General features: G+C 43.7%; 1 protein-coding gene across 4 annotated transcripts in view; it reads left to right on the top strand.

The window, feature by feature from the left end:
- Positions 1 to 16,089, top strand: part of LOC116399804 (microtubule-associated protein 4-like) — a 110,738-nt gene extending 94,649 nt beyond the window's left edge. For 3 of the 4 annotated variants that reach the window (XM_031877218.1, XM_031877220.1, XM_031877222.1), the window contains 7 exons: positions 736 to 977; positions 3,313 to 3,372; positions 9,681 to 9,773; positions 12,976 to 13,057; positions 13,152 to 13,261; positions 13,443 to 13,632; positions 14,291 to 16,089. In XM_031877218.1, coding sequence (XP_031733078.1) covers positions 736 to 977; positions 3,313 to 3,372; positions 9,681 to 9,773; positions 12,976 to 13,057; positions 13,152 to 13,261; positions 13,443 to 13,632; positions 14,291 to 14,295 — 782 coding nt within the window. In that variant the 3' untranslated portion in view covers positions 14,296 to 16,089. The remainder of the gene's footprint in view (positions 1 to 735; positions 978 to 3,312; positions 3,373 to 9,680; positions 9,774 to 12,975; positions 13,058 to 13,151; positions 13,262 to 13,442; positions 13,633 to 14,290) is intronic. The other variant, XM_031877219.1, reaches the window with a different exon arrangement.
- The last annotated feature ends 556 nt before the right edge of the window (positions 16,090 to 16,645 follow it).

Here is a 16,645-nt window from a genome sequence, read left to right on the forward strand (position 1 = left end):
TCAAAGTGCTTTACAAAAAATATATATAATTGCCACACCTTTCAACAAGGGCAAATTCACAATAGAATGAAACCATAAAAAAACTTAGAAAGAAGTAGAAGTAAAACACAAAACCATTAAGAGTAATACAAATGAAAGAATGAAGAAAGAATGAAATGAAAAAAAAATTATAATAATCAAATATTGGTTTTCAGCTGTTGATCAGAAATGTTCTCAGAGCCATTATCTTTTGGAAGGATATTCCAGCATAGCATAGCTGAAATAAGTGTGCACTGCCCATCTTCTTGTGTGTGTATCTGTGTGCATTTACAAACCCAGCAGTGGAGGATCTGAGTGCCCGTGAAGGATTATAAAACAACAATGATTCTGCAATGTAAGCCGGTCACAAACCATTAAAGCCCTTAGTTGTGTTCTCAAAGATACTGGAGCCAATGGAGTGGAGCGTCACTCGGGGAAATGTGCTCTCTCTTCCTTGTGTTGTTTGAACATCTCGCAGCACAAGTGGAGTTCTTTCAATTTGACTGTTTGACGAGACCAATAAAAAGAACACTCCAATGATGTGATCTATTTCAAACTGAAGTGTGAATGAGATTCCAGCATCTTTATAGGAACAATGTGGGATTCTTACTGCCCCATTGTACAAATATCCACTTCACTGCTCATTGATGTGTTGCATTGCATTAAAGCATATGTTGATCAATACTAAGACCACAGGCTCCTCTTCTCTTCCTGCAGCTCGTCCTCGCCCGGCCTCCACCATCACTCCTGCCGCCTCCACTAATGGCGAAGCCTCTCACCGCCGCCGCGTCATCACTAAGCCCCCCGTGCCCAAGCAGACCCCGATGGAGAAGAAGCCGCCGGTGCCCCGTGCTCCTCGAAGCCCCCGACCCATCAACGCTCCTACACCCGACCTGAAGAACGTCCGCTCCAAGATCGGGTCAATCGACAACATCAAGTACCAGCCCGGTGGAGGAAAGGTAGGAAAAAAGCAGATGTACACAAGAAGAGTTAATGAATAGTAAACAGGGAATAAACGGTCACGGTTCCTGAGTAAATGTCTTGTATCAGGTTGGTTTGTACATCTGATCTTCTGAACCACTCTGACTATATGCATCAAAAGTGTCAGAAAACCTGTAGGTCATACAGAAACAGAGCAGTGGGCCTTTGGAGTCAGTAAAAATTGAAGATTTTGTCCGCATAAAATAAAAAAGTATCTTTCAGTATAAATAATTGCCCGTGGCTGTATCTGTACAGGTAAAGGACAGTATAGGGCTGTAACTACACTATCAGTGAACAACTGCCTCAAATTTGAAGAAGATTGGACAAAGTATGGCCATTCTACAGTGTTTCTTCCATGAAGAGATCCAGGCGGAGCTCTAAAAGGATATTTGAAGACCCAAATGGACACATGGTAACCAAATGATATTCTGACACACTAAAGGTGTTTCTCCCTTTATATTTTGATATTATATTATTTTCCTTTTATTTTTAGCCTTTGCAAATTGCAAAAACTATGTATATATCGTCAAAGACATGGTGTGTGAGTAGCGGACTTGCTGTGCGTAATGGCTGCGACCGAGCGCACGATCGAGTATGCGAGTAACTCAGTTACGCAAGGTTATACTTTGGTGGACGGCTTATAGAAGTGGGAGATAAGGTTTGTACTATAAGGACTAGCGTTTTCTGAAGCCACTAGCTCCATGGTAACATCCGCTAGCACATTGTCGGGTCTGTAATGTGTCTTTTTCCGTTGAAATGCTGCAAGATCCGACTTGCAGCGGTTATGGCGAATTTGGACGGTGTGTGTTTGGGCTCCTTTTGTGAAATATCCATAAGAAATGAAAGAAAATCGATGATTTCTTTGCAAAGATGAGGATTTTGGGCATGCTGGGATACCTAACACAGCCATGTTTTGTGACGTAGATTGCGCAAGCAAGCTGTAGGAACGGAAGGGGAGGGGATCGAGGACGCCGGTGTCCTCGCGGAGTTGAACAGGCAAAACCCTTGTCAAATAAATGAGATGATACAATGTGATGATCACAAAGACATTTATTTATCATGTGTATGTAAACCTGCATACACAATCGTTTCTAGTTAAAGGGATACTTTGCATTTTTGTAAAGTATTACTACAGTAGATGGACTTTGTAGAAACAGACAGGAGCACCAGCACGGGAGCAAAGAGATGTACTGCTGTGGACACCTAAAATAATCAATAGCAGTTTAAGTGTATGCTGTATTTAGAATATTTTCACCTCTTTGACTTGCTGTCAGCCATTTTACCTCACAGAACACTAAAGCTGCTGGTCTACCGCTGCCTCCATCTGTTAGTTTCTATTCACCAAATCACACAAGGATGTATTCTAAATATATTAGACACGATCGCACTGGGCCAGTTAAAGTGAGATCAGTTCAGAGAAGGAGCCGCAGTTGCCTCCCCTAATTGTCTGTGTGAAATTGGCCTGACCTCGTGTTTTCCTTCACTCAACAGGGAAATCTTGTCTCTGGTTGTCGGCATCAAACTGTAATATATTTGTGGGCACCATTCACTCTATTTCAGGCAGGTGTGCTGTGTTTTGCAGGAGCAGGTCCGTCCCTTGTCGTACCTTCCTCTTCAAACGCAGGCTCCCACTCTTTTTGTCAGTTTTGTCAGAGCAAAGTCACTTTCACACACACACAAAACGCGTTGCCGCCATGCATCACAATCAGTGGCGCTGACTCACTCAGTCTCCAGTGAGACTAATATTGGTTTGTCTGATATGTATTTTAATATGTCCCATTCAACAGGAGCTTAGTGGTCTGACAACCTTTTCATCCCCAGTAATGAAATCATTTGTCTGGTGTTGTTTTCTGCTCGTGTAATTATTCTGACTCTCTTTTGTTTGTGCTGAATATTTGAGGCTAGCTCACAAACTGTATCGTGTAATTCATTGTCACGTTCACTGCCACTGGCCGTTATCGACTTGAAAGAGAGCATCTGATTGGCAGCTCTACACATACTTGTATGTGTATGTATTTTCCTCCCATTTGATTGGCCCATAATTACTACTTACGTGTAATTGGTGGTAGTAATGATTCATACACCCACACATTTAGCCAAGTGAATTTGATCTTTTTGATCCATGCTGTTATTCTCCATACAATCACGTGCCTCCCTTTTGATTGGCCGTAATGATTAATCTGATTGGTCCAGCTGCTAACCCGTCAGTTCCCTTGTCCGCGCCCCTCCACCTGCTCTCCCACTGCTTTGTGTTTTGGCGTGTGGTTGCTTGGAGGTTGTATTGACCAGGTGGGGTGTTGTTGTCTTTTCCAGGTCTCCTCCACCCCGAACAACAAGGCATCAGACCCCGCCACCCCCGCCGCCAAGGCCAGAGTGAGTCCCTACCATCTGCACCCTCACAACTCTCACACACACACTCACCACATGCACCATCCACACCCTCGCTGATTATACCTGTTAACGCCACATGAAGAGCTAAGTAAATATCAGTTGTTTCATTATGAACATTATTACCAAACAAAAGCTTTCTTAAAAGCGGCATCACTGTTCATATGACTGTGGGTATTATTCTGTGTAACCTTAGTTTAAAGCAGGGGTCACCAACCTTTTTTAAACTGAGAGCTACTTCAAGGGTACCGAGTAGTACGAAGGGCTACTTATTTGATACAAACTTCCTGAATAACAAAGTTGCACAGATCACCTTTTAATAATAATAATATATGTGAAGAGACTGTTTGATCACATGTCAGTTAATTATTCCTCACAATAATTATTAAGAATGATTTCCACAACAATGATGGTATAGCTACACATACATATTTAAACATGCAACTTTTATTTCTGTTAATCTGTTTCAACATTTGAAAGTCAGAGGTATCACATCTGATATTTTTGTATCATCACATGATTAAAGCCGGTTACTTTTGCACATAGCGCCTGCTGATGAATGATCCAGTGGTAATGTAGAAATTTTGGGAAGTCTGGGTCACCTTTACATTGCGCAATGAAGCCTGCATGCCGGCCCGTCATCGCGGGATCACCGTCTGTTGTCACCGACACCAGCTTTTCCAACGGTACCTTTTTTCTCCACGAAGAAACTAGTAACCAGTCTCGTCTATAGCCTGGCGGGGGATCCAACCCTCCGAGGCGCGCGAGCGTCTTCGGGCGTCCGCGTTCAAACCTCTAGTATGGGCCTTTTCGGTCGGATTGCGTTGCCTCGCCTCTACCCCCGCCACCCATGAGTTGTTGCCCCGCGGCCTGTTCCGAGGATTTGCAGACCTGACGACGGGGTGCGCTCGCGGCGCGCGTCTGGCGCCAACGGGAAGCGCCTGCGATTCGGAACCTGAAAACCTAGTGCGACGGCCTCGTCCTGGCTGTCCGCCGTGCGCCTCCGGGTACCCAACTCTCTTATGACAAGAAATATTGTCATTTTAAAATCTACACTAATGCAAACGTTTTTGATTAAAAAAAGAACAGCAACTACAATTTTAGACGGAGCTCCAATGGTGACTAGTGCTATTTTTAGAACATGTCTCGCGGGCGACTCACGTGGTCCCTGCGGGCGACAGGGTGCCCGCGGGCACCGTGTTGGCTACCTCTGGTTTAAAGGGACAGTGTGTAGGATTTAGTGGCATCTCGTGGTGAGGCTGCAGACTGCAACCAACTGAATACACCTGCGCTCACTCCTCCCTTTCCAAGTGTGTCGGAGAACTACCATGAAAGGTTATGAATATTATATTCCATTTCTGCTAATAGAGTCCCCAAAATCCTACACACTGGTCCTTTAATACATTCATGAACAAAAGCAAGAAAACACAAACATGTCTTCTAGCAAGAGACTGTGCTCTTACCTTGTGATAAAACATTAAAATGTTCTTACAAATCTGTTTCATGTGAGGAGAAAATAAAGATTCAAAGTAACCAAACCGTGCCAGTAAATATTAGCTGAACATGGCACTTTAATACCAACGATATATGCATGTTCCTGGTTTTTTACAAGCCCCTTAAAATCTATTTGCCGTACGAGGAGCATCAGTCAGTGTCTATCTTGAACATTAAAACCATATCAAATGAAATGAGTTTGATAGCAGCAGTGTCACGAGGCCTAGGTAATTGGTTCTGGCAGCTCCTAATACCATTCTGCTTTTATTGCACCTTATGGCACCCAGAGACACTCACCTACACAGAGACACCGTCCCGTCATACATTAGAAGCTTTTTTGCGGATGGGATGCCAGTGAGGGATCATTACCTTGTCAAAAACAAGTTGTTGCTTCCATAAACTCTGATGCGGCTTTGCAGCTTAGCCCTACCGCTCCTCTTGTACTTGTAAAGTGTCTCTTTTTCCACAGCAGATTTCGGTATCATAGAGACTCAATCAGAACTCAACGACTTATTTTCATTCACACTTTCATTTAAATTTATATACGTTAAATACATTTGTCTAACTTCCCCAGTATCGTCATTTACACATCCCTATATTTCAACACTTTCCAAAGGACACCCCAGCGGGGAATGATGACCCATTTTACTAAATGAAACTGATTGAAGCAGCAGCTGTGAGAAGATAAGGTAGAACTTTATGTCAATCCCCAGGGAAAGTGCAGCAGTTGCAGAAGAAGTCCAAGTATAAAGTGCTAATATGAAATAAATCCAGAATATATACAATGCCAAAAAATATGGGTAACAGGGATGGGGAGTAACATATGTATGTATGTATAATATCAAATCTGAAGAACAGGTAAGTGTGTAGGGTTCAGAATGTCCCTGATTATGTCCATGATATTGCACATTACGTCCCGTAAACCTGCTGTAATGATTGTAACCAGAGAGAAAGAGAGTCCCAGCTGAAACGTCTCTCTGCATGAGGCAGATGAGTTTGACTGGATTTCCTGTGGCGGTAACAGTTTAGGCTGAAGGTGCGTGAGCAGCACATGAAGTGGAGACCTTTGTGACTCTCGTGGAGAGGGTGAGAGTCACTGTCCATGATGCACAGCATCCTCCTCTCTAACACTGAAGAACCCAGCTCCACTCCCTGGACAGAGCCAGCCTTCCTGATTAGCTTGTTGGTTCTGTTAGAGAGTAGCACTGGCTACCACAGACTGGTAGAACGTCCTCAGCATGGTGTTGCAGAAAGTGTTGCAAAAAGTAGCTTGGTGCCCAGGTGAACTCCCAGGTACTTGTAGTCCTGCACAGTGTCTACCTCTGTCCCCCCGGATGGAAATCTGCCTGCTGAAGTGAACCACCAACTCTTCCGTCTTGCCAGTGTGACGCTGCAGGAGGTTCAGCTCACACGCTTAACAAAGGAGTCCGCTGCTCCCCTGTCCTCTGCCTCCTCCCCTTCACTGATGCAGCCCACAATTGCAGAGTCATGGGAGAAACTTCTGCAGGTTTCAAGGCTTGGATTTGTATCTGGAGTGTTCGAGGTGTAGAGGGTGAACAGGCATGTTGACAAACCGTGTTGCTCGCCACAGTGTCAGCCGTGCAGTCTAAACTAAATGCTAGCCCTAATGATGTCACTGTAAAACACACAAATGACTTCTACATGCCTTTTGCACCAGCCTAAATGCTCGTGCACGCGCCACTACAAACCCCCACAATTTAAGCTCGGGTTGGTTATCTTGAGATACTTGCAAGAGTACGCTAGATTTTTTAAATTATCCAAAAGAAAAACACAACCCAGTGTTGCCAAGTCTTTTCTTGTCCCTTCAGGCCTCCAATGACCAACATGAATGTAAAAAGCAAACATGGTTATTGTTAGTACTCACAGCTTTCAAGATAGCAGCTTGTGGAAGACTCTGGTGACGAGCAATGAGTGCATTGGCAGAATGTAGGAAGGTAGACAGGCAGGTAACCCGTCCAATCACTTCATACAGGCTGAACGAAATGATTGGACTTATTACAGACAATCAAAGATACCAGATATCTATCTTTGTCAGAGCATTTGACTTACTGACTGCTGTCAGGAAATAAAGAGAATTACGACAAAAACTGTTTTTGAAGATTACCAACCCTAGCTTTGAGTCATGAATGATGTCATACATTTGAAATATCATTGTTTACAGTCTAACTGGCTGTGTGTAGCTACGTAGATTGCTGGTCTGTGCATACATGAAGCCGAGCACTTTTTCTCTCAACTGCGTCCAAGACCAACCAATTGTCCACTGCACCCACTGCACAGGACGACACATCACTGGTTGCAGACGATGTGCACGATGTGCATGAGGAGTGCACAAAGCACATAGGCACAGAAGGTATCCTGAGAAGGACCTTATGAGTGAACTGGCCGGGTGTAGTCATCAGACGTGTGACACTCTATGAAATATGGTCACCTCTCCCTGGTTTACTTTCACTTCGTTCTGTTTCTTCACTTGCACAATAATAATATGGGGAAACATGTTCAGCATGCTGCTGCGTCCCCTTTTTGCATTAGCAACATTCCTCACTAAAATTGAGGAGACATTATAAACAAGAACCTAGGAGCTACAGGTGTGTGTGTGTGTGTGTGTGTGTGTGTGTGTGTGTGTGTGTGTGTGTGTGTGTGTGTGTGTGTGTGTGTGTGTGTGTGTGTGTGTGTGTGTGTGTGTGTGTGTGTGTGCGCGCAATCATGCGTTAAGTGCACGTGTGCTAACTGCTCAGTGAGTCATCCTTTGCTGGAGCCACCTGCGTCATCATGCCATTTTCATCCTGGAGAAAGAGACTGAGACAGAGACGGAGAGAATGGAGGAAGGCGTCTATAGTCTGCAGGTGTTTTTACGATACAACCACCGAGGCAAAGAAACCAATACCACAACACAATGGGGAGAGCTTATGTTAGTGTGGGAGAGGGGTGGGGCGAGTCCCTCTCAGTGGTAGAACAATACAAACAACTGACCATTGCATAAATGTGAGCTTATTTGATTCAAGCAATACATCAAGTTCCTGAGAAAATGAGCCATTCAAATAGCCATTGGGGAGGAGAATATAGGGACTAACATGTCCCTGGAAGGTTAATGGTTTCAATCCTGCATGCCGACACCTCATTGTCAGTAATGTTGAGTGTCAGTAAGCAACTATCATTATGTCAAAAGTGAGATCATGGATGATGCGTATTAAAGATGATAGTGGGGTGTCGTAGTCGTTTACTCCTTTTGTTGCGACTGAATCCAAAATTCTTCTCAAGTGGGATGCACCAAACTCCAAACCTCTTAACCTCTTGACTTTCACAGATCTTATGGTTTAATGTTTTTACACTCTAGTTTGGGCTGAAAATAGCATCAAATCAAGGAAAGTAGCTGTCAGCCTCAATGTGATCTCACCCTGTTATGAGATAGAATATTAAATATTATCATATTTTGCTGCTTGGGCAGAAGCACTCGCATGTCACTTTAATGACAGCATAGTATCTTGATACTGAAGGTTTGTGCGTTGTAAAGCATTCGCAGTTAACATTGCAACGTATGTTTAACACTGTGAAATGGTTGTGGTTAACGTTGTAATGCATGGTTAACATTGTGAAACGGTAGTTATGTTGTAGTTACTTAACAGCTCGGTGCGTCTCGTACTGTTCTGAAGGGTAGCTTGTGTGTCGGTAACACTTTCTGATTCACGCTTCAGATCTCTTGTTGTGAAAACAGACACCAATCCACATTTATCTCAAGTGCATCGGCACTGCTGAACTGCAAATCATCTTCATCCTACTGGCCACTTGATTTGTATTTATAAATATTAATGGTGTCCCTTTGAAACCTGAGATGCTGATTCATTTATATTGTGTTGTGTTTATACTTTTCTTGGATTTTCTGGCTCTTTTTGGTGTCGTTGTGATGCAACCCTTGCTGCAAAATCATTTACCCTGCTTTTAGATGTAAAGTTGAAAATCTAAGTATCAACAACATGGCGTTCAACACATCCCACATGAGCTATTTTGGTCATCACATAATACTTTGGTTAACCAATGGGTTGAACTCTCTAAATCCCTATGTATCGCTTTAAGGAAGTCCAGACAATCCTGGCCAACCCATCCATGCAACATGTAGTTTGTGCTTAAGTCATTCTTCATGGCAGATCAACAGGCTGATGGGTATTACGTAGAAGCAACATCTTTTGTCTTCCACAGTATTAGTCGCTTGCAGTCGCTTCTCTGCTTAGAACGGCATGCATTAACACAAAATCACTGACTGTCCCGTGTAATATTCTGTTGCATGTGCTCCGTCTCCCCTTCCACTGTCTGTCCTGTGCTCAGTTTTTGTTACTGATCATGGAAGCATCTGTTGTCATTCAGTCAGTAACCTCCATCTTTTGATACGTCAGCGTTGATTTTTGGTAGGAATTCACAAACCTTTCCTTTAAGAATCCGTCCCATCAGCTGCACCCTGTATTTCAACCCGTGATGTCCTTGCATTAGGTCCCTACACCATTTCTACAGTGCCATGTGCTGATAAATTTATCACATGCAGATAATCACCAAACTGGTGTGTAGGAGGGATCCTTTGATTTGAATGACAGAACCTCTTCCATACTTACAGAGCAAGGCCACTCTGTATCCTGTTAACTTATGCTGCCAGCTGATCTGCTCTTCTCTGCTGCTCTTGTCTGTCTGCCTTTCATGCCCTTCTTTCTTTCTTTCTTTCTTTCTTTCTTTCTCTCCCTTCTACCTCCTCACTTTCCTGCTTGTGTGTGTGTCTGCCTGCCTGTCTTTAGGTTCAGATAGTGCACAAAAAGCTGGACTTCAGCCATATCACGTCTCGCTGTGGCTCCAAGGACAATATCAAACATGTCCCTGGAGGTGGCAAAGTAAGTACTGCTAGAGCTGGAGGGAGACTCTGGTGAGGGTGGATGCGCATCACATTACGAGCTTATAGACCCTCAATTGCTCAAAAATTGTGATCAAATGAGGATGTACTTTTTTGATCCCAGCCACTAAAAAAGGAATTTCTGTTCCTAGTATGTAATGTTGGTTCACCATGGCTGGAAGCATGTTGTATCTCTTACACCCGATTGGGCTGTATTTACCCAGAAGCATCATTTTCAAAGCAACTAAGAATGATTGCACTATAATCAGCGCATTTGTGGCTCCTCTCTGTTTGCATTTTGGATTGATTTCACTCAAAGGGACCTGACCACAGGTCTCTCTGCCCACCCTTCCAGATGTTGCTCCCATCTGCTCCAAACACCTGCTGCACTATCATAGTCCGTCTCTGGGCTGCCCTCACAACCACCACTTTGCTGTCTCTCATCAATTAAACCAAATGCAAAAGGGTATACAGGAATCAGCTCATAGTGTCCAAGAATGTGACATCAAATACAACTAGAGGCCGGACCGATGTCACAATAATAGCAACTGTTAACAGTTTTAAAGCTGCAGTTGGTAACTTTAATGAAAATAACTTTTCATCATAATTGCTCAAACTCTCACTATATACTGACAGTAGTACACAACATAGATAATCTGTGAAAAAATCAGGTTCCTCTGCCTCCTCTTTGTGCTTCTAATGGCATTTACAAGATTCCACTGCCCGAAGGAAAACAACCAATCAGAGCCCAGGAGTCTCTAACGCAGCTGTTTCGTCCCTTTCCTCATGATCACCAATGCCTCTCAACCCTTTGTACTATTATGCCATGTTCACACCAAACGCGCCATTCGCGCCGCGTTCACTCGCCTGGGACCATTTGTGGTCATTCGCGTAACGCTCCGGAGAGGGGGCGTGGCTTATCGCCCTGGAAGCCGTTCAACTGTCCGCCATTTATTTCCGCCATCAACCATGGAAAAAATAACCTATTTCTGCTTAGTACGTGTTGTGGAAGTCCCAGAACTAAACACCGTCTTGTCTGGGTTCATAACTATTTTATCGAGCTGTATTCACTGTGTCTAACAAGCCACACGTCTGCTGTTTACTACAGCTGTATGAACACAAAACAAACTGATTTTGCTGTAGTTTAACTGCTATAAACCAATAAAAGGGATGCCGAAATAACTACGTAATGATGCCGATTTGTAAAAAGTCTGAATTCATGTTTTGTTAGTTCTCTCTGCAAGACGACAAGCAAATCACTTTTAAAATACTTGTTTTCTTAATGGAGCTCGGATCGATTGGTGCTAGGCTAAGCTAACATTGTAGCAGCTCCATCAACATTCAAAATAACGTCATCTCGGTGTAAATACGGCAGTGTCTTTTTTTTGTACCATATGGTTTACACACACATTTATACACACAGTTTGGTCCGGTCTCTACTAATATGAGGAATCGTAGAGCTCTGTGTGAACACAGATGGCTACAGTATTTATTTCAACAATGGCAGGACGTCAGTGGTGACAGGAGGAGTATCTCAACGCTGATGGGCTTCACGCGATTTTTCCACTGAAGTTGAAATATTTCTGTGCCATAGACTGTGCATAGACTTTGTATAATCTACTCACGCGAATAATTCGCGCTGCGTTTGGTGTGAACGCACCTTTATTGTTATGCAGATGTTCATTTTAATCTTTACTTTGTCTTGCCCATTTTTGTCAAATTTTTTAATTTACATGAGGTATGTTTTGGTGTATTGTATTGTTGTTTACATATACATGTAAAAACAACACATGCGCAACACATGTAAAAGTAAATATTAAAGGGGAACACCACCTAAACGAAGAATTCCAAAAAGGATATATCAATATTTGTGAATATGAGCTACTCTCTCTGCAAGCCAGAAACCAGAGAAGGAAGTCTCGAACGTGTGATAACATCCAGTATGAAGTGGAGCTGCTCCATAGACAATGAATAGGAGACTGATTGTCTTTCCTTTGTTAACACTCAAATGAGCGTAACTCTTTTCTCCTGATCTCAGTTGTGAAACAGAAAATGTAGCCATATACAACATTCCCCTGGATGCTCTGTGTCATCCATAACATCTTTCCCAATATAGTATCTATGAAGTAGTTCCAAATTTGGGTTTAAACCCTCTAGTATTGGATTTGGGAGATAATTGTTAATGTTAACTAATATTTTTGGACTGTCTTGGACCATAGGAATAACAGGAAGGAATTTTGCAAATGGGTGCAATTCCCCTTTAAGAGAGTATTCAAGCGACCTGCTGAAAGTGGATTAACATACACACAAACTTTATATATTTGCTCCATACATGTATGTGATAAAAACCTTCTTTTTCCTAAAGTGTGTTCCACATAAAGCCAGCAAATACAAACACAATACACAATGCTGTAAGATAGTAATATCACAGTACAAAACAACTCATGGAATGTACTGCAGTAGGCTTAACACATATACATGTTCACCAATATTAAAATGTTCTATCTTCACTGAAGTCATGGGTGTGTTTCTCAGTCTGAAATGACATCATGAATATTTAGATTAGCTGTTAAGAATTCAAATATTGGTGTTGTATTATAAAATCAGGTGATTAATGTTAGAACCTGTCAAGCAGCCTGTAATGAGGGAGCGCTCTAATGTCAATCGGAAAGCAATCATGGTTTGTTTGCTAACACAATTTCAACAGCTCTGAGGGTCACAGTTAGCCGACTGTCTGTCCTCCTGTCCGTCCTCACACACATGTATATTTGATTGATCTCATCACACGCTGTCAGACAGGCCACCGCCTCCTAAGATCCATCAGCTGCCTGTGATACTGAACACACACTCATGATGGGGCGACGGTCTCATAACTGGCTTCTTGCTTCCTCCAATTAAAGCCTGTGTTGATTCACAAGCATAGACAGAGCGTCGTTTACCAGCCTGACAACACATAACAGCACAGGTCAAAGTATGCAGCAAGGGCAGGTAGTGCAGCATCTGCTGTGTTGTGTCCCCCACATACACCACCGTATGTACAGACTGCATCCTCTACTACTGCACCAGGTCCATGTTAATGACTGTGATTTCATAAAGTGGACAGAGTAGACGCTGAAGTTTAGCTGAATTGCATTGCACTGGATGTGGCCTCTTTGTGAGTTTTGTATAAAGCGACTACATCGTGATTTCCCCCCCCCCTCCAGGTGCAGATCCAGTACAAGAAGGTTGATTTAAGCAAGGTGACGTCCAAATGTGGCTCAAAGGACAACATCAAACATAAGCCAGGTCGGACTTATTACTTCTATTCTCCTCTATTTCATGGTTCTATTTCAGCTCTCCTACTAACCTTCTTCTTTTGTATTTCTTTTTTTAATCTCAGGTGGAGGTGATGTGAAGATTGAGTGCCATAAGCTAAACATTAAAGCTAAGTCTAAGATTGGATCCATGGACAACGTGGGGCCAGGCAACGAGCAGACCAACGGACACAAGGTCAAACTCTCACAGTCACTCATTCTATCAGTTAACTTCTCTGGCTCTGCTGACTCACGGTGCATTTACTGGTCGACGCCACAAGATGGTGTGGTAGCATGAGATACTACACTATAAATAAAAGTGTGTGTGTGTGTGTGTGTGTCCGTCCCTGCCCTTGTGTGTCTATATTTGGCCACAGGAGGAGAAAGCAGAGGAGAAGACATCTTCACCCCAGAGTGGCGCTCCGACAACAGGACTGGCGGGTGTTGCTAAGGCAACGGCACCAGGAGGTGTTGGCAAGGAGAATGGGGTGAAGGAGGCCACACCCACTCCTTTCGGGGGAGACGGACTGAGGGAGCATAGCATAGACAAACGCATCACTGAGACAAGTGGGTGTAAACACACACACACACACACACACTATCATATATAGATATAAACTTTATTCATCCTCAGGGGGAAATTAGTTTGTATAAAGTTTCATATCTAAAAACATTGAAGTGCACGTCTGTGATTGTAGCCAACTGGCTCTGATTGGACAATCGCTGTTTAGGGGTTTAGCAAATACAGATACACGTGACGATAGGGATTGTGCGTGCATGCATGTGTATACCTGATCTCCGCTACGTGTCTGATGGAGAGTGGTGGTAAAAATAGCAGACGCTTTGCTACTAAATGAAACTGTGGAAAGACCTACAGACTGAAGATTAGCCGGTCTTAGTGGATAAAGTCATCTCTGGCACTGCAGCCGGCCTCCAGACTCCCTGAGTTCAGAGGGATGACAGACGATGTGGTTTCCAAACTTGGTCTAATTGATGGATGGCTGTAGTGCTAATACAATTAAAACAGGAATGGTTTATAATTTGGTCTATAATTCAGATGAACTTGGGTGCAGACTGTAGCAGCTTGTCAGTTAAAGTAACACACCATCTGGCTGGTAGAATTGAGACTCAGAAAGTTTCCTCCCTCGTCTCAGTATCACTTTTCTCTCCTTCTCTTAACTTTTTTTCGTTTTCCTTTCTCAATCCAATTTCTTCCCCCCAACAGATTGAGTCCCAGTGACCAGTAGATTTTGGCGGGACACGCATGGCGCTCGTCGACCGACCAACCAACCTACCACGGCGCAGTCACTTCCCTTTGGCCCCGCCCTTCATCTCGCCCACCGCAGCACCAAACTGACCGATCGCCTCTCTGTGTTTCTCTGGGGGTTTCGCCTGCCGGCTTCCTGCTACCAACCCCTGACCGTTGACCTCTCAACGGTTGACCTTTGGCCCCGCCTACCACAGAGAAGAGCACTTCCTGTTTGTCTGTGTTTCTTGGGGTTCCGCCAGCTTCTCGGCTGATAAAATTCCCTTGTAAGCACTGATTTAGAGGACTTAAACCCCAAATTTAACACCCCCACAATAAACCCACTATTGTAGTCAATGCTAACGGAAGTATATTGAACATAGCCAGTCTTAGAATATTTCCACCTATGAGTCTTATACTGTTTTAACACTCTGAGGCTGATCTATGGTCCCTCCTACAGGCCTTCAAAATTCAAAACCACTTTGATCTTCAAACCTTGTTAGCAGACCTTGCTAGCGCCCATTCTTAGTCCATGTCCACTTAGCCCCTGACCACACTAACCAGCTGAAGGCCTGGCAAGTCTGCTTTAAATCTACACATCTACAGTATCTACAGCAATGCACGTTGTCAAGTCAAACATTATCTCCCAATACATCTCTTACATCATTGCACCAGTTTGTCTCACCCAGATGTATGACAACAATGCTTCTTTATCTTCAGCAGTAGCAGCGATCAGCGCAGAGGACCGGGGCTTATGTGGAGTAGAGAGGATACTATTGGAGACGTTTGGAAACGGATCTGAAGGTGGGGTTCCAAATCAGTGCAGAAAGTCAGAGTTTAGGATGTCAGACGATTCCTGTTTTAGGTTTCAAGAAAAGATGCATTCAATGACAGTACAGTACAGAAATGTAGAGGCTATAACAAAGCAGACGGCTTTTGCCACAATTGGAAACATCATTTAATGATGTGATTAGTGCACGAGAATCATCAAGAGGCGAAAAGTGATGGGGCTGCTCTTACCTTGGCTCAAGAAGAATTTGGCACTGAACACAGGTATTTGATCTTGAAGTGGAATGAGTTGGGATCACAGTATTTAACCTTGAAGGGTCTGATCTTGAAAAGGACTACTCAACCCTTTAGAGTAAGTGTTAAACCTTGGAGTTCAACTGCTAGCTGCTGCACCTTTTAGTCAACATGAATGAGTCAATACACAGAATACTGAATGTTACTGCGGACAACATGACCCATCATGTCACACAGGCTGCTGGGTAAAGGCCTGGTCACGCCAACACATCAAATGGCGGGATTTTATCAATTTGTGACAATGGAATCGGCATGATCTGCGATTAAGGTCACGCGGTGTAAGTAAAACCATGCAAAATTCAGTCCTGGTCACGTGGTCGTAGCATAAGTCCACAAACTACTGTGGGTGTTACAGAAAAACAGACCAAAAATAAAGCACCGTTTAATGTGTAAGACTTACAAACCCCTTAACCTTTATTGATAAAAAAGCTCATACACTCTTATGTCCGACCATTTGCGTGGCATAAAGTTTGGGGGCACTTAACCCTTTAGTCTTCTCAATAAGACTATTTCTGAGGGGTTGAACCCAAACCTCCCATGTATCCTTCCGTCCCACAGTAGACTCTCCTGTGAGCGGCCCCAGCAGTCCCCCTGAGATGTGTGCAGCATTCACAGTTCACATATGGCTATCAGAGACAGACAGACAGACAGACAGTGCCCTCTTTCTCTTGCTCATGTGGTACTTCCTGGTCATGTGGTACACCCCCGGTGGAGAGGGGGTGGGGCTACAGAGCCACACCCTCTTTTGAGTCCTCCCACTAGCCGGTGCGTCTTAGAATCCTCTCTGTGAGACCCAAACACACACACCGACACACAAGCACAGATATATACAGGAAAGCACACACATGCTTGTTGGTGTGCATGCCCACGCACATACACACACACACAAACAAACAGAAATCAGCACATGTGCACACACGTTATAATACACACAAAAAAAGCACCCTGAAATAAAAAACGGCACGCTGTCCATAGAAGCATTTCTCTGTTAATGGAAGCAACTCTTTATCGTGTTTTTGGTGGTCTATGCTGATATCGTTACATTAATGATGATCTGTGTCGGTGTGCCGTCCCTCCCGTGGTCATTGTCTGACATCATCATCATGTGCTTGCCTCACCCCGCCTCCTTCTCGTCCGCTTCCTCGTCTCGTGGTTCACTCCGACTCTCTGACAGCAATACAGTGATCTTAGTCGGAACGCCTCCTGTTACACACGACACACACACACACACACACACACACGACAGAGACA

This window comes from Anarrhichthys ocellatus, unplaced genomic scaffold (genome assembly GCF_004355925.1).
Source record: "Anarrhichthys ocellatus isolate YVR2014 unplaced genomic scaffold, GSC_Weel_1.0 scaffold129, whole genome shotgun sequence".
NCBI lineage: Eukaryota > Metazoa > Chordata > Actinopteri > Perciformes > Anarhichadidae > Anarrhichthys > Anarrhichthys ocellatus.